Genomic DNA, 24,734 nt, shown 5'->3' with positions numbered 1-24,734 from the left:
ATTTCATCATCAATGTGCACCGGAGGAAAGTCCACCAGCACTGAGCATAAGGACCAGAGACAGGGTCGTTTTGGAACGTTTTGGAACGTATGGGAACATTCTGATTAGTATGCATGCACGTCTGTTTGTCAGTAGATTATGTTTCAATTAGTAGAGACCAGGATGATTTTAGCCACACTTTTTGCAGCTGCGCCAATTAAAAAAAGAAAGAAATAAACTAGAGTGAAATGAAAGATGATGGAGTAGAAAACTAGCAAACATTACATATTTTATGGAAGCACGCAGATTTAGAAAACTGAAAAATAATGCAAAACCTGGTATAAAAAGAACACCATAAAAAACAAAGAGAAAGATTGAGGCATCTGAAAACGAAGAAGTTAGTGGCATGTTGAGTTAAAGTTTGTTTTTGCTTTCTTCCTTTTAAAGCATCAAGGTGATCACTTAATGCTGAAAAATGTTTCTTTTATGGATGAAAAAAGAATGTGTAAGGGATTGATAATCCTTAAATCAAGTACTGATGGTAACTGTTATTTAGCACAGTTATTGAAACTTTATTTGTTTTCCTGTAGTAAATAAAAGGAAGATGATATTACCATCTATCAGTTAGATTACTGTTTGCCTAAAATTTAACTAGCATTGAAAATGTGTATATTTTTAAATACAATTTCACAAGATCATGCATGATGAAGGGCTAAATATGACGAAAAGGAAGCACTGTTGTCTGAGTTTGTGTTATTCGCCCTGGTGTCCTCAATTATTACCTGTCTTTGGAGAAACCTGTTGAGGCTGGGGGACCTGGAGACGGGTAGTGGGGCTGGGATCTTGGGCAGGTCAGGAGGTTCATGGTGGCATGACACGGTGACTGGAGGCAGACGCTCCATTGGGACACAAAGCATTGACCCTGTTTCACCGGTCTGGGAATGAACGGAAGCCACCGAGCCTAGAAAGAAAAAATACATTGTTCAAACAGATCATTTACAAAAAAACATTTATCTGAGCATAACATTTGAATGTTTACAAACATTTTTTTTATTTTTTGCAGTTTTATATGGGGAACAAGGTCAAATGGCTTTAGAAGCGCTTTATATAAGAAACAGATTACACATTTTTTGTAGCAAATATTCATACCACAAGAGATATTGGGGTTAGAAAGCTATAAGGCCTAAGACAGGCTGTATTGAAACCATCTAGTCATTACCCTTCGGCCAGTTTAAAACTGCTATTTGAAAGTGAAACACTGAAATGAGAAGATGATGATACTCAGCATTGTCTTCTGCTCTTAGGTCATGCTACAAGATATCACTTCTCCATCTAAGAAGTGTAGGGGCCTAACTTTGACAGCAGAGCTAAATTATGTAACTTAGGCTCGTTTAGTAACGGGTAAGAGTAAGAAGCTATTATACATCATGATGCAGATTTTTGTAGACTGTAAATTAGCATAATTGGGGTGTTCCTTTGGCAGCAATTTGTCAGCTCTACTTCTGAGACTTTAAATTGATCCACTTATCAAGTTTTATGACAACATATCTAGCCACTTCTAAAAACACCCAAGTCAATACCATATTCTGATGGGCAACAAGGTCCGTTAGGATACCTATCACAAAATCCACTAAGGGATCCGGAGGAGGGCCTCATTGGCTCTGCAATCAAATCCTTCTAACTTGTTTTTATTCATAGAGAACTATTTATATTTGTTGTATATTAACATAAGTACAGATATGCATTAAGAGAGGATACATTTATTATTTATTTTTTATTTAGAGGTACTTGTAGAGCCCAACATTCATCCCAAGGGACATCACGGCGCTAAGACAAAGCAGAGTGCAGGCAAATGTAAGAGTGTAAAAATTCTAATTGTCAGGTTAGTAACTGGGGAATAGGTGGGATTTTAGCTTTTTCCTAAACATTAGGTAATCTTCAGTCAGGCGAAGTTCCAGTGGGAGTTTGTTCCAGAGGACTGCTGTTGATTTTGAGAAAGATCGGGCACCCATCCTTACTTTAGTCGTTCGCTTGACTGATGCCAGTGTCTGATGGCGGGATCTCAGGTTGCTTGAAGGTACATGAAAATCTAATTTGCCATGTAGGATTTGTAGACCTGTTTTATATAGATTTCTATGTGCATAGCACTTGAGCTTAAAGTTGGTTCTTTGGTGTACGTGTAGCCAATGTAACTCCTTCATACAGAAGGAGGCTAAACTATATTTGCTCTTATTACATATCAGTTTAGCAGCGGGGTTTTGGACCACTTGGAGTCTGGTGAAAAGGTTATCAGCCATGCCATCATAAGGAGCATTGCATTAGTCCAGCCTGCTCACAAGAAGTGCCTGTGTCACCGTTTTCCTACAGTTTAAAGGGATCCATGGAAAAAGTTGTCTAAAAAGTTTTAATGTGGCGAAGCTTTCCCCACACAATAAGCGTACTTGATTCTGCATGGATAGGGCGTCATCAAAGATGATGCCCAAAATCTTAGCAACCTGCCTCGGTTCAGAGGCAGTGCCCAATGCTTGGGGCCACCAACTATTATCCCAAATTGCATGTGCGCCCCCGAATACTAGGATCTCTGATTTTCCAGCATTTATTTTTAGGCAATGTCCAGACATCCAACATGCAATTTCTGTAAGACAGTGGATGAGATTGTCTTTGGTGTCGACTTTTGTTAGTCTATCAAACAGGGGGATTATCAATTGTGTGTCATCAGCAAAGGAAAATATATCGAAACCCCATTTCTTGCTGATGTCTGCTAGGGAAGAAACATATATATTAAAAAGAGTGGGGCTCAAGGTAGCTCCCTGCGGAACTCCATAGTCAATTCTTTTTGCAGCGGAGGAGTAAGGACCCATTTGAATTATCTGGGTTTGGCCTTTGAGAAAAGACGCGAACCATACTAGGGCTTTTAAACAGAGCCCTTTTTCATAGAGGATTTGTAGTAGTTTGCTATGGGATACAGTGTCAATTGAAGATTCTGCACCTATTTGTACTATTTGTTTATCTGATTGTCTATTTGTACTATTTGTTTATCTGATTGACTATGCTCCTTCATGTACCTACCCTATTTTGCTACTCATTTATTACCTACAACTATTTTGTACTCAAAAAGTCTGTTAATCACTCTCTTGTTTTTCTTACCCCTTGTTTTTGTAAAGCGCTCTGATATCTGCAAAGATCTTGTTCGCGCTATATAAAACGTTCAAAATAAAATAAATAAATAAAAGCCGCAGTGAGGTCCAAATGGATCAGTGTTACAGCTTTGCCTTGATCAACTAATGACCTAATATTATCTGACACAGCCAGCAGGGTGGCCTTGGTGCTGTTGTTTGCCCTAAATCCGGTTTGTGGAGGATCCAATAGGCTATTGGTTTCAATAAAAGTCGTGAGTTGTTTATTGACCAATTTCTCCAAAACTTTAATAGACAGGTATGGTACTTGGGAGATTGGCTTATAGTTGGCTGGATCATAGATTTTGAGACCTGGTTTCTTTAAAAGGGGGAAAACAACTGTATTTTTCCATATATCTGGGAAATATGCAAGCTCTAAAGATTGGTTGAGGGCTTTGATGACCTGGGGGCATAATACTGACATCAGACGGGAGAAAATGAAATGTGGACATGGGTCTAGTGGAGGTCCTGCCTTAACCTCTATAATGGCTTTAGGATGCTTGAATCCAGTCCAGGGAAGACATGGCTTGGCAGTTCGGGCTGGAGTGTTCCCATGAGGCACAGGGTCAAGCCTGATTTGCATATGGCCATGTCTGAACTGGGGGTGGTGTGTTGAGCAAAATAACGATGGATTAAACCCAGATCTGTGACTGGGGGAGAATGTTTTGCCATTGCATATGGAGAAGCGTGGCTCAGTGGTTAGAGGCGGCAGACCCGGAAGCTGAGATCAGCCGTGGACCAGGGTTCGATTCCCCGCCTCGGCGGGTATCGGGCTCAAAAATTCCACGGACTCGACAATTCTCGCTCCGGTGCCTACTCGACTCACGGGGTCACACTCTGCGACTCTGGGCAATAGCTTGCTTAATCTCCACTACGGCCCCTCGCGGCGGGATGCCTGGCTTTCACCTTGTGAATACCCTGCCAGGGTATCTCACAGGGGAATACCAGGACGGGTTCCCTAAGCAAGCGCCTTGAGACCCCTGGGTGATTCGTGCGCTATATAAATCGAAATACATTTACATTTACATTGTGCAACATTCCGTCCATCAATTGTTGTTTTTGCTTATACATACACTGTCTGAACTAAATGTATCTCCTATGGCTATAAGTTCTTCCGTTGTGTAGGAGAGGGGTTTATTAGTGATTAGTAGAGTTTGGGCAGAGTTTCTGGCCCCTGGTCCTGTTCCGGCGCGGACGGGCGCAGACAGGCTTACCTTAGGCGCGCCTTTGGCACGCAGCGGCGAGCCCGCTGCGCGCGTCCGGCCATGCATTGTCTTTTAAGGCTTTCCCCCAGGATGTGACGAGCGACTATAGCGCGGACCCTTTTCCCCTAAGATGGCGCTCCCGCCAAAGTTAAAGAAAAGATCCCGGTACTCCTCCGCGCAAACGGGACCTCCCGCAGCGGACCAAGAGTAAGGGAAGGGCACGTTGAAATGCGGTTACAAATAGCAAACTCGAGTTAGTGCAAGGGCAGCTTGAATAGTTTGTTAAAAAAAAGATTTAACTTCAAAATGGGCAATAGAGATTGCAAAATAAGCAAATTCAGGTCAGTGCAAAAGTTAAAACAATCTTTCCTTCAGGGCTACACTCAGCTTCATCATTATGATATCTTATCCAGTGATTTTAATGAAATAATGTTTTCTTTCCCTTAAAACAGAGGTGACCAATAAAGGTCTAGGCAGGACAAATGAATGAGAGTGTTTCAGGATAAGACTAATTGTTTAATTTATTTCCATTCAGAGTCTTTGCAAATTTTTCTTATATGATTAGTCTGAAAATCTGCCATAAATCTGGACCTACATTGGACACCTATGCCCCAAATCACCACTCTGTCTATCAGACATTCCACCATGCCCATTTTAAAACGTTCTGTTCTGAGACAATTTATTGTTAGTTTAATAACTTGTGGTAATCCATGCAATTTTTAACATTGTTTATTGGTGCTAGTCATATTCCTCTATATAATGAAATAAGATTCCATAGAATTATACATTAAATTGAAGTTTGCATAGGCAAACCAGTGATACATTGCTAGAGTGTATTGTAAATTACAAGATTCTGATGTCTGTGACACAAAGATATTATCCAATAAAAAAGAGTGTAGCTTGCTCCCATCCATCCAATGCTGACAGCAATGGTGCAGAATGATCCAGTGAAGACAATGCTGATGAATAATATGAAGCCATCATTTAGCAATTAAGGTAAAGTAAATGTGTAATAACTACTTCATAAAAACACCCTGAAAAAACTTCTATTGGTACAAGAACTCTCCTACAAATAGAAAACTGGAACTCCACATTCTTTGTCCTCTGCCTCGCTGTGCCACTTTAATTGCATTCGATATTTCCGCTCTCATTACTGTGTCAGGCTATCATATTTTTTCCAGAATGCCGAATAGGGTCCCATTATTAGTGGGCCAGAAAAAAGTGCAGCTTGGATAGGTGGAAAACCAAACCTATTTGTAAATACCAGGGAGGGAACTCAAGTTGATCCTTGACACTCTCCAGAGAAATGAAGAGTTAAAGTGAGTGTCCTCCATTTCAATTCCCGCTCTTTCACATGGACATTTCACCTGCTTTCATCAGACAAAGTGTCCAGGTTGAACACTCTTGACCCATGGGGTTCCCGCTTGACAAGTAATCCCAATGGGTCTGGTAACATCCATTAATCAGAATTACCATCGTCTAATGAGGCCTTTGGTATTCAACTTTCAATCTACAGAACCATCCCTTGAATATCAGGAGATTTGTGGAGCTTTCACATTTTCGCATAGCAGGTTGTCTTGGGGTGCACAAAAGAATGGTTGAGCTGTAAACACCGATACCTTCTCATAAAGTTCCACAAGTCAAACATTTAACATTAGGTTGAACCCTGTGCTGATGCTGGGCTGACAATCTCAGCCATGCTTCCTATCCTACCTGTGGGTGATGCTTCCTCGTAGGTCTCCACCTCGTGTAGGGGGTACGGAGCTTTAGCCGGCATCACAGGACGGAACATATAGCTGTCATTAGGCAATGAGTGCATCCTAGAGACAGAGATCTTGCGCACTGTCAGCAGGTTCTGTGATCCCTTCGCATCCCTCAGATAGACTCCATCACCCTGAGGATCAAAAATCACATTGCAGTTAGTTAAACCATCATCTTGCCTAAAATGTAACATCCTGGCCGAGGATGGCCAACGTCAGCAGCCCTGATTAGCCCCAGAACTTTATTTAGAACCAAACCCCAACACAGCACTGGACTGGCTGCACAGTGCTCCTGGCTTAGCACAGAATGGACCAAAATCTACCTCTCTAGGACAACTCGTTGATTCCTGCGAACAAGCCTGTTTCCAGTTACATCAAAGTAGTAGCTACAGAAAGATATTATTTATTAGATTTTTGTGATCCCTCTTCATTTTCCATTACAGGATAAAACTCCTGTCGCTTTCAGCAATATTCCATTGTGTTCTACTTGTCTTATATACAGGCGCTACTGTTGAAAAAGGGGTCTTATAGGAAACCAAGGAGGCTTCTTTACTAAAGTTTAAAGGCTTTCTCACACTACCAACATCCAGCAGAAAGTGTGTGTGGGCACTGTCGAAAAAATATATAGTGCACATGAGACATGTAAGTGCATGTAGGCCTTTTCCTACTCATAGTAGACTATCAATCATTGCAAAAAGCAACAAGAGATCTCAATTTATGAAAAACGACGGTCTTTCATCAGAGTGGCAAAGTATGCATGAAGGATGCTAAAGCTCCTCTAAAAACATGGTTTCTCTCTTCTGCCATCATAACTTACTTCTGGATCAGTCTTACCCTCCAGACTTGAACATGAAAAGCTACAATAATGTGTGGCTCTATAGAGCTAATCCATAATGGGCAACATAGGCGTATCTAGACTTCCGAAAATCCCAGCGGTTACTACAACATCCTCAAAACAAGGCAGAATTATTGAATAGAAAATGTCTATGTAATGTGGTTTTGTACACACTTGGATAACCCATGCTTTCTTGTTTGAGTTTTACAGGAACATCTATGCATGCTTCATTTACCGCTTTTCTTGGTTTGATGTCTCAACTGCTCTTTTCGTCACATATTACCGACCATCTGTTCTGAGGTTTATAACATAATGACAGTCAAGGAATCACAGCCAAAATAAGCCCTGTGAGGCTACCTAGACAGATGAATAGACTTTGATTACTATGTAGCAATTTCATTATTGACTGCTCTGTCTTTCTGTGTGGCACCATGAGATATATGAGGTCCTCATACTTGAAGTTTACGCTATCATGAATTCTGTATTATGATGTGGCCTGTAGGTAACACTAAACCAGCCCCTCCTGTCCTTCTTAATTTGGTGTGGAATATCATACAGGTCGTGAAGGTGGGAGCCACAATCTACAAAACATCCAAGAAATGGCTGTATGTCACCATATCAAGTACAAAAACACAATCCAAACAAAAATATGGTAGACCAAATAATGACTACATGACATTGTGAAGCTAAGTATATACAAGTGAGTTTAGATTTACTATTCTTAACTACACAACAATGTACTTGAAGATATAACCTAATATAGGTAAGTATAGATGCTTAACTCCACAGTAATGTAGTTTAAAGATATATATTTATATAGATAAGTATAGGTTTACTTTTTTTTAAACACACAGCAACGTAAATTGAAGATATATCTTTATATGGGTAAGTGTCTATTTACTATTATTAACTCTACATCTTCGTATTGAGACAATATGCATATCACTAAGGTATGTAAATGTGGAGTTAAGAACAGTAAATCTATACTTACCTTTATATGCTCCCTTCTGCAATAGTCCATAAGTCACTATTCTGGCTACAAGATTTATGTAGGAAGATATTTAAAACACAATATTGTGGTGAAAACCACAATCACCTGGATTTGCCTCAAACTTCCATGTCTTTCCACTAGCCCTCTCTCTCTGACACTGATTACCACTGCTCAGCTGTCTCCTCTTCAGTGCAGCCGTTGGCCAATGGATGATGGTCGCACTACCTCTCCAGTGCAGGTGTCGGCCACTGGCTGACACAGGGGAGGTAAATAAAGGTTTCTCTGGTGCTCTGCACCAGAGGGACTCCTTTATTTTATTTCATCCATGGGCTGTTCAGGAAGCGCTTCCAGGGCAGCCTGGGTGTTTAAAAAAAAAACTGCAGTGACGATTGGCGTGCAAGGTGCGCTGACGTAATTGCAGTCAAAGTGAAGGTAAAACAAACTAATGGGTTTGTTTTACTTTCACTCAATCAGTGCTCGGGTCATATCTCAGCCCCCTCAGCACTTATTCTTTTGGGAAAGGTTTCATTGGAAAGGGGAGACCACAGGGGTAGCAATCCCCAAGCCGGGAGTCACCTACTACCCACCATGGATATGGGGAGCGGCACCTTAGGCAAGGGCTTGTGCTGTCTTAACCAAAGAGCACACTTGGCAGTTGCCCGGGGGCCCCACAAGCATAGGGGCCCCATGCAGACTAGAATTTAAAATTAATTGTCTGTTTAAACATTTTTATTCTTGTGAGTATTTGTATAGGCAGGGCCCTGTGCACTGCTTTGCCTGGGGGTCTGTAATGCGGTTAAGACGGCCCTGCCCTTGGCAACCAAATATTTCAGTCTTTCTGCCCCTAGGGGTGTAATTACCCCTGATCTGCCCCCCGGGGAGCAAAAAACCCACTAGACAGCAGGGAATTTTCTTTAAGTGTAGGGGTGGTGGCTACCCAGCCTTGGCATGGCCATGTCCTCGCCCCAAGTAAATGGGGAAACAGTCTCTCTGCCCCCTGGGGCAGATGGGGTAATTACCCCCGATTTGCCCCAACTAAATGGGGTAAAACTCCCTGGGGTCAGAATGCCCACTAGACACATGGAATTTAGTTATTGTAATAAAAATTATAGGAGTGGTGGCTGCACAGCATGGGCATGGACATGCCCCAACCCCAAGTAAAGGGGCTCCTAATATTGTCTCACTTGCAATGGTGAACAGCTGCACTTTTTGGGCTTGCTAGGCTGCCACCCAGAAAAACCTACCACATCCAGACATTTCTGAAAACTAGACATCTGGGGGAGTCCAGGGAGGTGTGCTTTGCATGCATCCCACGCCATTTTCTTACTAACAATGCCCTGCAAACCTAAAACTTTGCAGGGCATATTTTCCTCACATATATTTCCTACCATAGCATTCCCTCAAGTCTCCCAATACAAATGGTACCTCACTTGTGTGGATGGGCTAAGAGACCATCAAGCAAAAGGCCCTAAAATGCTATGTGGAGACATCAGCAATAGGGGTGGCTGTGGGATTTGGGACCATGCATAGCTGCCAACCATGGAACCCTACCAACCACAGACATTTTTGAAAACTAGACAGCCAGGGGATTCCAGGAGGGGGAGCCTAGTGTAAATTCCATGAGGTTTTCCTACTCAAAGTGCCATGCAAACCTCAAACTTCGCCTGAAATCACACATTTTCCTTACATTTCTGTGGTGGAAACTTCCGGAATGTGAAGGAATCTACAAAATTCCCTGAGGCAGGTGGAAGAAGATTATAAATATTAAAAATTTAAAAAAATAAGAGCAGTGCGTATGAGAGATGCAAAAGTCAAGCTTGGAAAGGGGAGGAGGGAACAACCCATAGAGCAAGTGGCGGGAGGTTATTTTACTAGGGAACCAAAACATAAGGTAAAAAGCAAGAAAACACAAGCACTTCCATGGAGCTATGAAAGAAAGAAGGAGTTCACTGAATGCAACAAGATACAAGTCATCCAAACAAATGGATGGTGAAGAAGGTAAGCTCAACGGGATGGATGAACAAAAGCAGAAATAAAGCTATTGATTTAGAACCGTCAAATGCGCCTGACAAGAAAGCTAGCTAATGGTAAACAATGGTTTGATACAAATCCCTTTATAATTGTTGGTATTGTCCTCAATGGGTCAACAACAACAGACAGCTAAAAACTGTCTGAAGGCGAGCTCTTAAAGTCTGTCATCTGTGACCATCTGCACTATCATTGCGGGGCAGATGAGATGGCAGTAGGTAGGACCAGAGTGATAAATGCGATTTTCAAGTGTATGTTGGCTATGTAGAGCACTGGAGAAAGTGGACGAAGGTGGAGACAATGACTTATCACCTGCGATCATACAGTGTCCCTCAGCTATAATGCAATAGCTTTGAATTAGCAGACTGTGGACCCCGTGTTCTCATGTATAGCTTCCTTTGGAAGTTGTACAACATATACAATTATGGATAGGTAGATATCAACAACTGACTGATTTCCACTGAGGGGTTGAAAGGGACATCATAAAAACTGGCAGAAATTGTCGGCCATTATTCAGATGTCAGTTCCCTCGCACCTTGTCACTGTCTTGAGGCCATTTATCACATTCTCCTACTAGTGACATCTCCATTAAACTTCTTAATTATTGGATTTTGTGTGAATAGGGTGGTCTGTATTTTGTTTAAATGGAATTTGTCAATAAACAGAAAATGGAAAACAATTGTAAATGATGTTTCTGAAGTGTTTTTGCTTTCTAATGAAGTCATGTAATAAATACATGACTAATAATATTGTTTTCATTATTGCTTTGCATCTATTCAACAAATTGAAAAGGTGGCCTAGGGGCTAACAGACATGGCTAACCCTTCGGGGGCAGAATTAGCCATGCTGAGGCAAAGCACAAAAGATAATCAAATAAGAATAAGAATCAATGTACTTCCTTTTTAAATTTAAATTGTGACACTATGGAGCAGAGGGATGGGAGTTACTGTGCGCAAATCTTCCTCAGCCAATGGGGAATGAGCTGACAGAGAAGAGGATGCCACAGCTAGGAGAGGCCAAATTACAGGAGAACCACCAAGATGTTCTTGTTATTAGGAGACAGTGAGCAGTCCAGTAGCAAAACATTGTATTGGTGTGGAGAGTAAAAAATCCCTGCCCAGTTCCTGAATGAATGGTGGCTGTGCTGTTCTCCAGTATTAGGGGTGTCTTTCATAGATTCACATGCTTGAATATTCCCCGTCGTCGAAGTGGGAGTCCCACGGTAAATAAAATAGCCATAATGCTAAATATATATATATATATAAATATACATAATATACATAAAGATAATACCAGAAAAAGAAAGGAAATACAACTGAAATCCTCTAAAAACGATTCCTACATAGGAATGTAAGGCAAAGAGAAAAGATTTTTTGTAACACATTAGTGTCATTATGTTAGTCCAAACTGCAGCCAATCAGGCGCCAGCACCCTCTAGAACCTTCTCCTCAGAAGCTCAAGCCCTCAGATTTTCTACCGCACGTCGTGTGAAGGGAGTCTCCCTGAGCTCTGCTCAGTTTTCATCTCTATTCTTCTAGTTCCAGCAATTTTCCAACAATGTCAAGTAAGAAGTCTTTATTCAGACCCTGCTCTTCTTGTGGGAAGCTGCGCCTTTTTGAGAAGGACCCCCACCAGAAGTGTATTTATTGTTTGTACCCGGATCATGAGGCTGGCAGCTGCAAGTTTTGTAGAACCTTTTCAACCAAAACTTTAAAGGACAGAGAAGGCCGTCTTCTCCTTTGGTTGCAGCGTCTTAAGGACAAGGAGTCTGTACTGTCCGACGCAGAAAGCTTGCATTCTGGTTTCTCCTCAGCAGCCTCAAAGCGTGGTAGTGTCCAGGAGGTTCCTTCTCCTTTCCTCAAAAAGCCTAAAATAGCTCTTTCTATGGCTCCTGTGGTGTCTGCTGCCACTCCTACCACTTCTACGCCCACGAGACCTGGCTCTCAGGCGTCTTTGGCTGCCTCTCAAGGTGTTTTCACACCTCGGAAATTTCCGCCGTCGACGGGAGCGTCGACGAGCGCTCCGACGACGAGAACAGCATTGCCTGCATTTTCAACGACGACGCTGACTACCACTTCAGCATTTTCATCGTCGTCAACAGTTTCGTCGACAGCCTCAACGTCGACGAGGGTTTCGTTGCTGTCTAAACCTGTCCCGTCGACGATTCCAATCTCGTCGACGAAGAAGAGAGAATCCTCGTCGACGAAAGACCCGAAGTCATCGTCGTCGACGACACCGTCGACTAAGGCCTCGTCGACGAAGACACCGTCGACCAAGATCTCGACGACGAAGAAGACCTCGTCGACGAAGACAAGTCCGTCGACGAAGACTCCGTCTACGGAGCCGGTACCAGTATCGACGTTGACAACGGCCCCGTCGACGACTTTATCCACAGTGCCTCGCCTGTCGACAGTGATACCATTGACGACCACGTCGACGACCACGCCGTCGACGATCGCTCCATCGACGACCACTCCGTCGACGAAGGTTTCTTCAAAATTACCTTTGTCTACAGCTAAATCAGCTTCGTCGACGCTACCGACGACGGCTCCGTCGACGACGGCACCAGTTTCATTCGCATCTTTGCCGTTACTGCCTTTGAAGACCTCTAAATCTTCACATCCTCGTACTACAGTACCCTGTCAACAGATTTCTGATCCAGAGCCTCAACCACCTTCTCCGATGTTCGCAACCACATCTGAACATGACACAGACTCGGAGCATGAAGAGGACACGTTTGGGGCAGCACATAGTCCCTCTGATCTAATAATTAAATGTCAGGACACCGACTCTGACGATGGCGGTGACCCCAATTTTCAGCAAGTGGAGCATTTCACTCAAGCTCCTGTCGCCACCATTCCTTTGACCTTAATTTCTAATCTCCAACATATGCTGGATGATTACAACCGCCGTTTTCCTGCGACACCGCAGACTACACCTGCGCAATCATCTGCTCCTGTGCTACTACCTCCACCTTCGTTACCGCCTATCCTACCACCTGCGCCTTCGGCTCAGGTTCATAGATCGATTAGCATCCATACCACTATATACCCGCAGGATGCGGATGATGAGGATCCGATCACAGAGCGGGAAGAGGGTGAAGTCCCAGACAACACTGATGATGAGGCAGGCAACCAGGATATGGCAGAATGGGATGATTACCGGGCGCAGACGCCCTCTCCTCAACCTGGTACATCGAGTGAGTCGCCACCTGTCGACATCGCCAGTTTCCATCTTTTAATGGATAAAGCGGCTCTGCATTTTAAACTTCTACGATCACAACGTGAAGAGGATTGTTTTCTTTATGACTTTAAAGATAAACCTTATAAGCAGGTACACACAATTCCTATTATTGATTTCGTTTGGAAAGAGGGCATAAAACTTTCGAGGTGGGCAGAAATACCGCTCCTACAATCAGAGCGGCCAACGTTACACGCCCAATCAGCAGTCTCGTCAACAACCCTCCAAACCTTATAGAGGAAAGTCATCATATCGTGGCGCCAATCAGAAACGCCAATGACTTTTGCCACTCTCAAACTGTTGGAGGACGAATCTATCTGTTTTATTCCCAGTGGTCCTCGATTACCTCGGACCAATGGGTTTTGGACATTGTCAAACGGGGTCATACCCTGGAGTTTACAGAGATTCCTCCTTCCACTCCGCCTCGTGGCCCACCTCCTCCACATCTCGAGGAGCTTTACCATCAGGTCCGTCTTCTTGTGTTAAAAGGTGCAGTCGAAGTGGTCCCGAAACATCAAATAGGGAAGGGTTTTTACTCTCGATTCTTCCTCATACTCAAGAAGAACGGAGACTGGCGGCCCATTCTGGATTTGAGGGCTCTCAACCAGTTCCTGAAGTCTCAAACATTCCGTATGCTCACGCTACTGGAAGTCCTGCGTTTTCTAGCCAGCGAGGATTTTATGACCACCATAGATCTTCAGGACGCATACTTTCATGTTCCGATCATCGAACAGCATCGCCAGTACCTGCGTTTCAAAGTGGGACCGATGCATTTTCAGTTCAGGGTCCTACCCTTCGGACTGCGTTCAGCTCCTTGTGTGTTCACGAAGGTACTGGCCCCGGTGGTAGCTCACCTGCGTCTACAAGGAGTTCAGATCTTTCCCTACTTAGACGATTGCCTTCTCAAGTCTCAATGCCACCATCAGCTGGGTCGGGACACGCATCTTTGCCAGCAAGTGTTTCGCTCTCTGGGGTTGACCATCAACATCGAAAAGTCACAGTTGATACCTCTGCAGACCAGATCATTCCTAGGAGCGATCCTAGACACGCAGCTCTCAAAAGCATTTGTCTCGGAAGAGAGGCGTCTGAAAATCCTTTGTCTGGTCTCGCTCATTCGACGAAAACAGTCCGTTTTTGTTCGGACATTAAAATCATTCTTGGGAATGGCGTCATCTTGTATCGCACTGATCCCAAATTGCAGACTGCGCACCCGTCCTATTCAGGAAGAACTGGACTTGCAGTGGCGTCAGGTCTCCGGATCCTTCAACGACCTAGTTGCCGTCACAGCCCGCATGAAAATGAGTCTGTCTTGGTGGGCACAGCCCGCAAATCTGGAAATGGGTGTGTCCTTCCTCGATCACGTTCCAGACCTTACGCTGACGACGGACGCCTCCTTAGAGGGGTGGGGCCCTCATCTCCAGGGCCTCTCCATCAAGGGCAAATGGTCGCCGACGCAGTGCACGTGGCATATGAACAGACTGGAATTGATGGCGATCTTTCTGGCGCTCAAGTCCTTCCTCCCACTTGTTCACGGGGAGTCAGTGCTAATCCAAACAGACAACACCACCAGTATGCACTACGTGAACAAGCAGGGAGGGACCAGGTCTCCACCTCTGTCCCGCTTAGCCCAGCCGATCTGGGATTGGGCTCTTCGCCATCACATCACCTTGACAGCTGTACACCTTCCGGGCGTGTCCAACCTCCTGGCAGACTCTTTGAGCAGGTCCACTTCCTCAACACACGAATGGGAACTGCACCAACCGACTCTGGATCTTGTGTTCCGCCAATGGGGTCATCCAGGTCTGGATCTCTTCGCAACACCGGAGAATCGGAAATGCCCGTCTTATGCAAGTTGGCATCCCCACCCAGGGTCGTGCGGGAATGCCCTTTTGATCAACTGGTGCGATCTATTCGCTTACGCTTTTCCGCCGCTCTCATTATTACCACGGGTACTGTGGAAGATGCGGAGGCAGCCCTGCCACATCCTGTTGATCGCACCTCGGTGGCCCAGGCAGGCATGGTTTTCGGAACTGCTTCTAATGTCCCAGTGCGAGCCCATTCCTCTACGTCCTCGGCCAGACCTTCTAACGATGGACAGGGGCTTAGTGTATCATCCGGATCCCTCAACATTACAATTGTGGGCATGGAACCTGAGTACCTTGAGTTCGCTGGTTTAAACATATCCCAGGAATGTAGAGACATTCTGGCTCATGCCAGAGCTCCGTCCACCATCAAGACTTACAAACTTAAATGGAAGCGGTTCTGTCATTGGTGCGCTACAGCCAACATCCATCCCATCCATTCCACTCCTGAGCAGCTCCTTCCATTCTTTTTGGGCCTTGCTCAGTCAGGACTCTCTCATGCTACACTGAGAGTTTTCTTAGCTGCAATATCTCGTTTCAGACATGATGGCTCTTCATCCCTCTGTTCGTCACGAATTATACGACAATTCTTCAAAGGGCTTTTCCGCAAGTTCCCACCTGTGCGTCGCCCTCCTCCAGCTTGGCACCTCAATGTAGTGCTTTCTCAACTTATGAAGTCGCCTTTTGAACCCATACATAGAGCAGATATTAAATTCATCACCTGGAAGGTTGCACTTCTTCTGGCGTTGACCTCATCTCGTCGCGTGAGCGACCTTCATGCCTTTACTGTCAAACCACCTTATCTGCAGTTCGAGCCTAACGGAGTGGCACTTCGTACCAACCCTTCTTTCCTACCTAAAGTACCTACGGATTTTCATTTGAATGAGCCTGTGTTCCTCAAAACTTTCTTTCCGGACCCTAAATCTCCGGCGGAACAGCGCTTACATTCTCTGGACATCAAACGATGCCTTACATTTTATATTGCCAGAACTGCCCCCTTCCGCAAGTCCGACCAACTGTTCATTGCCTACGGACGACTGCGCAAGGGACATCCAGTTTCCAAGCCGACTATTGCCCGGTGGCTTTCCTCAGCCATTGCCTTCTGCCACCAACAAGCGGGCAAACCATTGCAGTCTTCAGTGAGGGCTCATTCTACAAGGGCGATGTCTTCATCCACCGCCTTGTTTGCTGGTGTGCCACTTCATCAGATCTGCCGTGCAGCGACATGGTCCAGCAGGCACACCTTCACCAAACATTACTGTTTGGATGCCATCAATGAAGCAGATACCACAGTGGGACAGGCAGTGCTTCGCCATCTTTTTCAGTAAGGTGAGCCTCTGTTCCCTCCTCCTTCTTTTTCCTGTGATTGCTATGATGTGTTATTTGACTGTATTATACTTATTAGTACTGTCTTGAGTTCTCCTTCATATGCCTAGCAATCTCAGTTCTAGGAGGTTACTGCTTTCCATTCTATTCAAGCATGTGAATCTATGAAAGACACCCCTAATACTGGAGAAGAACAATTGTTACTTACCTGTAAACAGGTGGTTCTCCAGTATTGGTGTCTTTCATAGATTCACATGCGACCCACCCTCCTCCCCTCAGAGGCTCTCTTCTCCTCATACACTCTTGGTTACTTTGTGCTACGAAAATCTGAGGGCTTGAGCTTCTGAGGAGAAGGTTCTAGAGGGTGGTGGCGCTTGATTGGCTGCAGTTTGGACTAACATAATGACACTAATGTGTTACAAAAAATCTTTTCTCTTTGCCTTACATTCCTATGTAGGAATCGTTTTTAGAGGATTTCAGTTGTATTTCCTTTCTTTTTCTGGTATTATCTTTATGTATATTATGTATATTTATATATATATATTTAGCATTATTGCTATTTTATTTACCGTGGGACTCCCACTTCGACAACGGGGAATATTCAAGCATGTGAATCTATGAAAGACACCAATACTGGAGAACCACCTGTTTACAGGTAAGTAACAATTGTTCTTTGACTATGAAAAGTTATTTATTTAAGTTGATACTTTATTTTTGGGATAAAAAATGTATACATGATATCATTCTATGGACATGGAATAACACAGAATATCCTATAAATATTAAATGTAAAATCATGATTAAAATACTTCCAAAATGCACACTTAAAACACTGTTGTTATATGTGGGTGCAATACGCGGGTGCCATAGCTTTCCTCTAACGTGAGTAGTGATATTCACTGTAATTATGTCACATTAGCCAGAAACAAAGCGTGTTTTACAATGATGTGCCATAGTAATGCACATTTCCTCAGTTCAAGCCTGCTCCCTTCAGTAAATTAATTTCAGGATATTCTCTAGGGGCTCTCTGAGAGACTACCAACGCAGTATTGGCTCACCCCTCCGATTTAGAGCAGAGACTACATCTTCTGGAGGAAGCGAGAAGGGAAGGCGCAGAGGGTGATAAGGTGGTTGGCATGAGGCAAGGTATTTTATTTTTACATTTGTACCCCATTACTCCTCTACCCCAGCATAGCAATTGACCGCAAGGAGAACTGATTTTGGGGGCCAAGCATAACATAAAATTACAGATGAGTAAAATGTAAATGGCAAGGATGTTTTTCTACTCCCTATCATTGTCTATTTGCTGTCACTCAGAACCCCTGTTATTTAATTGTACCCGTTCATAATTCTGTATATCAATGTTATTCTTTATACTGTTGTGAGAAATTGGGTTGTGGGTTGACTGGGGTGTGAGCTGGGGCCAAGCAACAGTCACAATGATTTGCAGGGTGAACCACAAAAAGTCACTACATTAACCTGTGCTTAAACCTGGGTAGCCAGGCACAAAAAGCAGTCAGGCTTAACTTGGAGGCAATGTGCAAAGTATTTATGCAGCACACAAACAGTAAGAAAGTGAATACATTACACACGAAAAATCCCAAATCAATTTAGAATGACAGAGTGCATTTTAATAAATTATTTGACACCAAAATCCAATCTTGAGAACCATACTTATGAATTTGTAAAGTTTAAGGTTCAAGATAGCGCCAAAAGGATCAAAGCACCAACTGCGGATATCTAGTCGCGCATGACCAGGTCAAAGTTGAAAGTTAAGGCGGACTGAGATGGAGCAGGGTTCGGATACAAGAAGTAGATTGGGCCTGCTCAGTGCTTACCTTCGAACGTTAAGCATTTCAGAAGAAAAATTACAGAGAATGTAAAGTTCAGATGAGCGAGTCTGTTGGAAGTGTCTGAGGATGGAGCATCATCGTCGAATAGCCTTGGGACTAAGCTGCAAAGAATATTTCTATGTATGGACTTAGTCACTGAAATGGAAAATGAAAAACTCCAGCGGTTCGAAGCAGAAGGCTGAAGCCAGGGACAGTTCCAGGAGGTTGGATACCCATTTGATGAAAGACTGCTGACACTTATTTTCTACTCTGCTGCAGAGAAGAAAGTAGCGGGAGAGGCTGCAAAGTCAATCCGACCAGCGATGCACATTGGGCGGATAGGCGAGCATTTTGGTCCCAGCTTCCTCCTGGTTTTCGAACACTTTTTGGCCAAATTTTGTCTACACCAGCAGTTTTGGAAAACGTCCATTTGGGCACGTTTAGCACCACAACCAAAGGTCCAGGACTGATGGGACACCTCTTGGGGGGGTCAGTAATCACTGCTGGATCCAGTTGCGGATTCATGATGGTGGGAGCCTGTTATGTCCCTGAACAGGAGGCCAGCACACTAGCCCTTGGATCACTTCTGGTAGTCTTGAATGTAGGGCTAAACAACAGGGCTGGCCTCTCAGGGTTCAAAACAGGCTCCAGGAAGCAAAGTAGTCTTTCCAGGTATAGCAGCAGTCTGGCAAAGCACGCAGCAGGTCATAGCTGCTTAGCTGCAGACTCTGAGAGTCCTTCGCAGGTCCAGTAGTGAAATGAAGATAGGGTCTGAAGGTTCTATTTTTATACCTTGGTGTCCTTCTGGAAAGTGGGAGAAGCTTCTGGAAAGGTTATTTTTGAAATGCATGAAACTTCCTGACTCCCCAGCCCTGGCTTCAAGTTGGCTGCAGTGACAATACAGGGTCGTTAAGCCCTTTGTGTGGAGGGAGAGCACTGGCAAATCAGGTGTAAGTTGGGCTGTGCTAAGCTCTGCCCCTCCCCCCATTTTGCCAGCAGATGACCCATTGAGGCATGTCTAATCCCTCTATTGTGCGGCTGTATGGGAAGAAGTTCACACAGCCTAATTGCCAGCTACACCCATTCATGTGACCGAATACAGGCTCCAGTCAGAAAATCGGTCAGGGCTGGAAAATGCTGACTACCTAAAGGATTTGATCAAGTAAGCGAGCCTACAAGGGATATTATTTCAATATAGTGAAACAAAATTTGACAATGTCATTTATGAGTGCCTAAACTAAGGGCCTCAAACATATAAATCTTCTAAATTAATTAATATGGACAGATTGGCACAATGCTATGGACAGACAGGGACCCTCACGGCAGCAGGACAGAACTGGCTGGAGGATATGGGCTTATTAGATCTTTGGAGAACCTCACACTGATACTGGCATTTTCACATTCTATTCCCATGCCCATAAAACTTACGCCAGACTTGATTACCTATTAGGCACCCAAGAAGTGGCCTCGGTGGTCCAAGCGACATAGATCGAGCCCTGCTCGCTTTCTGACCACGCTGCGGTGACAGTGACCCTCACAATGCCACAGTCCAGCCCTTCCCCCAGAACATGGAGACTCAGAGACACCTTGCTGCACCGCCCGGAGGTCATAGCCCAGATAACCAAGACAATACAGGACTACCTGGCGACTAATGACACCCCTGAGATCTCGATTTCTATGTAATGGGACGACCTGAAGGTGGTTGTTAGAGGGGAGTTTATAGCTGTAGTTTCAGCAGACAACAGGATCCGACGCGACAAAAGGGAGAGCTTGTCCCGCCAAGTGGCAGAACTAGAGCACATACACAAGAGAACAGGGGCCCCCGGATCTGGAGACAACTCGAAGTGGCCCGAGCTCAACTAGTGGGGCTAGACATTAATAAGGCTAAATAAGCTGCACTCCGGCTCCGGCATAGGTTCTACATGGGTGGCGACCAATACGGCCTTCTTCTGGCGAGCCAGTTACGGGGCCAACAACAGGAGTCAGATGTCCAAAAGATCATAGACAAAGAGGGGAATGAGTGGACAGATGATGCACACATCGTAGATTCCTTCAGGGAATGCTACCAGACACTCTACACCAGCAAGATCTCCCGCCGGGCGTGATTACAGCCTACCTATGACCCCCCCACACAGGCTGCAGATATGGAACACCCGATCCAATAGAAGAAGTTATTTCTAGTATTTCCCGCCTAAAGTCATCCAAATCTACAGTGGCCCTATCTGGCAGCCACCCAGACCCACTTCGGCATAGGGGACCGCTTTCAAAGATGGATTCTCAGCAGCTACTCCCAACCAATAGCTACCGTTCATGTCAATGGGCAACCCTCCACGCCCTTCCCTTTTGCCAGGGGGAACAGACAGGGGTGTACCCTGTCGCCCCTGTTGTTTGCTCTGTACATAGAACCCATGGCCTAGAAAGTGCACACCAATTCACAGATAAAAGGAATCCAATTAGGCGAAGAACTTCAAACTATAGGCCTATATGCGGATGATGTCATAGCCTCTTTGGAGGAGCCTTCTACTTCATTGCCCGCCTTATTAGTTGAGCCGGAGGCTTTCAGCTCAGCATCAGGCTTCAGCATAAATATCCAGAAATCGCAAGCTCTCAATTTCACCCTCCGGCCACAGACATTGTACGCCTTGTGTGAGGGCCTTGCCCCTACAGTGGGCCCTGATAACTATCCCATATCTGGGCCTCCAGGTAACATCTACCATAGCAGACACTGTTACTTTAAACTATCAAAAAGTAACTCATCAGATCAACACTGATCTACGTCAGTGGCGGTCTTACCCTCTGTCCTGGCTAGGATGCATATCTGCAATTAAAATGACGATCCTCCCCCAAATCCTGTTACTTTTCCAGGTGCTCCCGGTCTCGTCTCCGCCCGGGATGCTGCATTCCCTACAGCAAGACATTAACAAATTTGTATGGGCAGACAAGCATCCTCGCCTCCCTAGGGACCTCAGCTATCGATCCCCAGACTAGGGTGGCCTAGGAATCCCTAATCTCCTTCTCTACTACCAACCAACCCCACTGAGAGTTTTTGTGGAATGGTCGCGGACTGAATCCAAGAAGAACTGGCTAGTTATGGACTGGGCACTGGCGGGCCAAGCACTATGGAGCATCCCATCCCTCCCTTAGCAAGCAAGGCCCAAATCGATATATCTCTCACCCATCACCAAATCATCATTGACAGTTTGGGACAGCCTAGCAGCACAAAGGAGACTCACTAACTTCCCTTCACCACTTACTCCCATGGCCAACAACCCAGATGTTCATTCAGGCTCTCAGGACCCCTCATTCCAAGTCTGGGTGCAGGCGGGCTGCAGGTCGATAGGCCAGTTATTTGACCTAGAGGACCCACTTCCCTTTGAAGCACTGTGTGTAGACTTTGCACATCCCGAAACGGAGCGCTGGCACTACACCCAGATCTGACATTGGGCGCTGCAACCTTCTATGCGCCCCGGCGCAGAGCGACAACTCACCCCCTTCGAATGATGGCTCTTGTCGAGGTCTTTCAACAAGCGCCTAGTCTCGGACCTACACCATCTGGTCAACTCCCCTATGGAGATGCCCAAGTCCAAGAGCCAACTCCGTTGGGAAGCAGAAATTGGCAGGGAACTCACAACTAAAGAATGGGGGGACATCTACGACAGGGCACGACACACCGCACACAATTTGGCCAGTATTCAGACGGCTACAAAGATTGTAACCTATTGGTACTATACACCTCACAGAATTCATAAATATAACCTGTTGAAACCCCCTGAGTGCTGGTGACAATGCGGTTTCCCCGGCACACTGTTACACATTTCATGGGATTGCCCAAACCTTTGGGAACATTAAATATAGAGCATGCACCCCTGTTTAGTCGAGTCCTGAAATGCTATCATGAATATGCCTCGTTTGCTTTTCTTCTTTAATGTTTGGATATCTAATAAAGAAACTTAAACTATAAATTAATAAATATAATCAAGAGTTAAATGAATAAAAAAATGGATCAATAACGTGTATTCTTTTTTGTAGAGATTTATGATCAAATTAATTAAATTGAAGGGTACAAAACAATATTCGCATATCCACAAGTGACAGAGATTAAAAATCTTTCAAATAGAAATATCTACTAATCACTTATATAGATCGCCCATTTCTAAAACCTATTTACAAGTAGACATTTTTCTTTAACATATTTAAAAATTCCTATATAATAATATTATTTTGTTCATGAAAATAGGTTAAACTGTTTGATGTTTCAGTCTTGTCATGTGATACATCTAGTAGACCATCTTCAGGACAGTAAGATTCTTATGTAGAATGAAGACCCTCTAGAGAGCAGATCAATGTAAGACCTTAAGGTAATTAGTCCAAGTATATAGTAAAATCTTAAAGAAAATTTGTGCCACCAGTATGCCGTGAACAATTGGCATAATTTGCATCGGAGCCGTAAAGAGGTAGTTACGCTGTCTGAATTTGGCATGTCTACAGTGGCGTTCTTGTATACAAAAGGCGCCGTCTCAGTTCAACATCTCGGCAGAGAAAACACAGCTGCTCTGGCTGGACGCAAAACAGAGATGGCGCCTTCAGAAATAGTCTCTGTTATCGGTCGAATCTTTCAGAACAGAAAACATGTTTTGCTACAACACAAAAGCACTTTTCCTTGCCACGTGTTTCTGCAATGCCTTTAAACTGCAGCCCAGCCAGAGCACAATGTGTTCCTGAAAGCCACATAGTTTTGTCATAGATACAGGTGGTATAGATACACACCACAGTCCACATATGACATTTACCTCCCATACCCTTGACACATGTTCTGTGCCATCTGGTATGGTCTTATAGGAAAGGTAAATACACCAATTGTGTGAAAACAATTTTATCAGTACTATTTTAGAGTCTGACCACGCACTGTGGGTCTGAATAGCAGTGCCACAGGGCACATAGTTCTAACACCAGCAAAAATAAGGTCTGAAACTCATGACCTCCTGATCTAACCCAGATCTCTTGACTGGGGTGAATGTTTTGATTTGTTCTGCATTCCGTTCTTCAATTGTGTGTCTTTTGCTTTCTTGCCTCAAGTGCGTTGGGCATGCCAAAACGTGGGTCCCGGGCTGTGCCACTGGATTCAGGCTATCCTGGCTGATGAGGGGTGAAACCTCGAAACCAGCCCAAGGATGCTTGTTTCCGGTCCATGGAGGACCTGGCTTGGCAGTTCGATCTGGACTGTTCCCATGAGGCACAGGGTCAAGACTGATTAGCATAAGGCCAGGTCTAAACTGGAGTGGCATAGTGAGCAAAAGAATGATGGATTTAATCCAGATCTCTTGAATGGGGGTGAATGTTTTGATTTGTTCTGCATTCCGTCCATCAATTGTGTGTCTTTTGCTTTCTTGCCCCAAGTGCGTTGGGCATGCCCAAACGTGGGTCCCGGGCTCACAGTGCCACTGGATTCAGGCTATCCTGGCTGATGAGGGGTGAAACCCCGAAACCAGTCCAAAGATTCTTGTTTCCGGTCCTGGCTTGGCAGTTCGATCTGGACTGTTCCCATGAGGCACAGGGTCAAGACTGATTTGCATATGGCCAGGTCTAAACTGGGGTGGCATGGGGAGCATAAGAATGATTGAATATAACCCAGATCTCTTGACTGGGGGTGAATATTTTGATTTGTTCTGCATTCTGTCCATCAATTGTGGCTCCTTTGCTTCCTGATCTGCACCCAGCATCCATTAATAATATTTAGAAAGTAACCTAAATCATTATTTTTTCTTGAGTATGCTCATAGGGGATTCCTAACCTCGCTCACCCATCTCTAATCATAGAGTGTTCAGTGCAACATGAGTGAATGTCTTTCTATCCAACTGTTGAAACGCGCAAAGGATAGTTTTAACTCCAAGCCATACACACATGAATCTGCTCAATCACCCCTTTTTCATGCTGAACACCATTCTTTAATGCCTCACTATTCAACAAATCTTGTGGGAGTTCCTCCTGCCAAAGCATAATGCATGTCCTGTTAGTGCAGTGTATGGAAAGTATTTCAGTGTTCATTCTGTTTTCAATCTGAGTTTCACAATGATATTTAAATAGGACAGCTTTGCATTACAACCTCATATGTGCTGTCTCCCTGGAGTTACTATATTTATCCCCAGTAAACTGATTCTGCAGTGACTCTAATAGTATTAGAGCACCATATTTTTGACAGTGTGTATTCGTATGATGCATGGACTTTAATACCCTTAAAATAACCGATCTGTCAGAGTAGGTGTTCCTGTGACCCGTGTCTGCCAAAGCCCTAGAATATGACTTTAGTACCCTTGAAATTCTCTATATTCAGACACCCATGATTTACACTTTCAGTGTTATAATACTCTGCTCTCCATTCTCCACATATATTGTTATCAATTGCTCACCAGGATACACAAAGGCATTGTACACGCTATAATAAACAACAAAGAAATACTACACACTTGCCTTGTTGGTATATACAATACAGTTAGCCATCA

The 24,734-nt window shown here is 44.3% G+C and overlaps 1 protein-coding gene across 1 annotated transcript in view; it reads right to left on the bottom strand.

Annotated features, from left to right (window-relative positions):
- The window catches only part of LOC144786174 (voltage-dependent T-type calcium channel subunit alpha-1H-like), a 1,055,750-nt gene that overhangs the window by 5,140 nt on the left and 1,025,876 nt on the right, over window positions 1–24,734 (bottom strand). Inside the window, exons 31-32 of the mRNA XM_078665169.1 lie at window positions 6,074–6,254; window positions 762–940 (exon numbers count right to left, since the gene is read on the bottom strand). Coding sequence (XP_078521295.1) covers window positions 762–940; window positions 6,074–6,254 — 360 coding nt within the window. The remainder of the gene's footprint in view (window positions 1–761; window positions 941–6,073; window positions 6,255–24,734) is intronic.

The sequence above is a fragment of the Lissotriton helveticus genome, chromosome 10, assembly GCF_964261635.1.
Source record: "Lissotriton helveticus chromosome 10, aLisHel1.1, whole genome shotgun sequence".
In the NCBI taxonomy this organism is placed as follows: domain Eukaryota; kingdom Metazoa; phylum Chordata; class Amphibia; order Caudata; family Salamandridae; genus Lissotriton; species Lissotriton helveticus.
The sequence above is the reverse complement of the archived record's forward strand: the minus strand, read 5'-3'. Positions and strand labels throughout refer to the sequence as shown.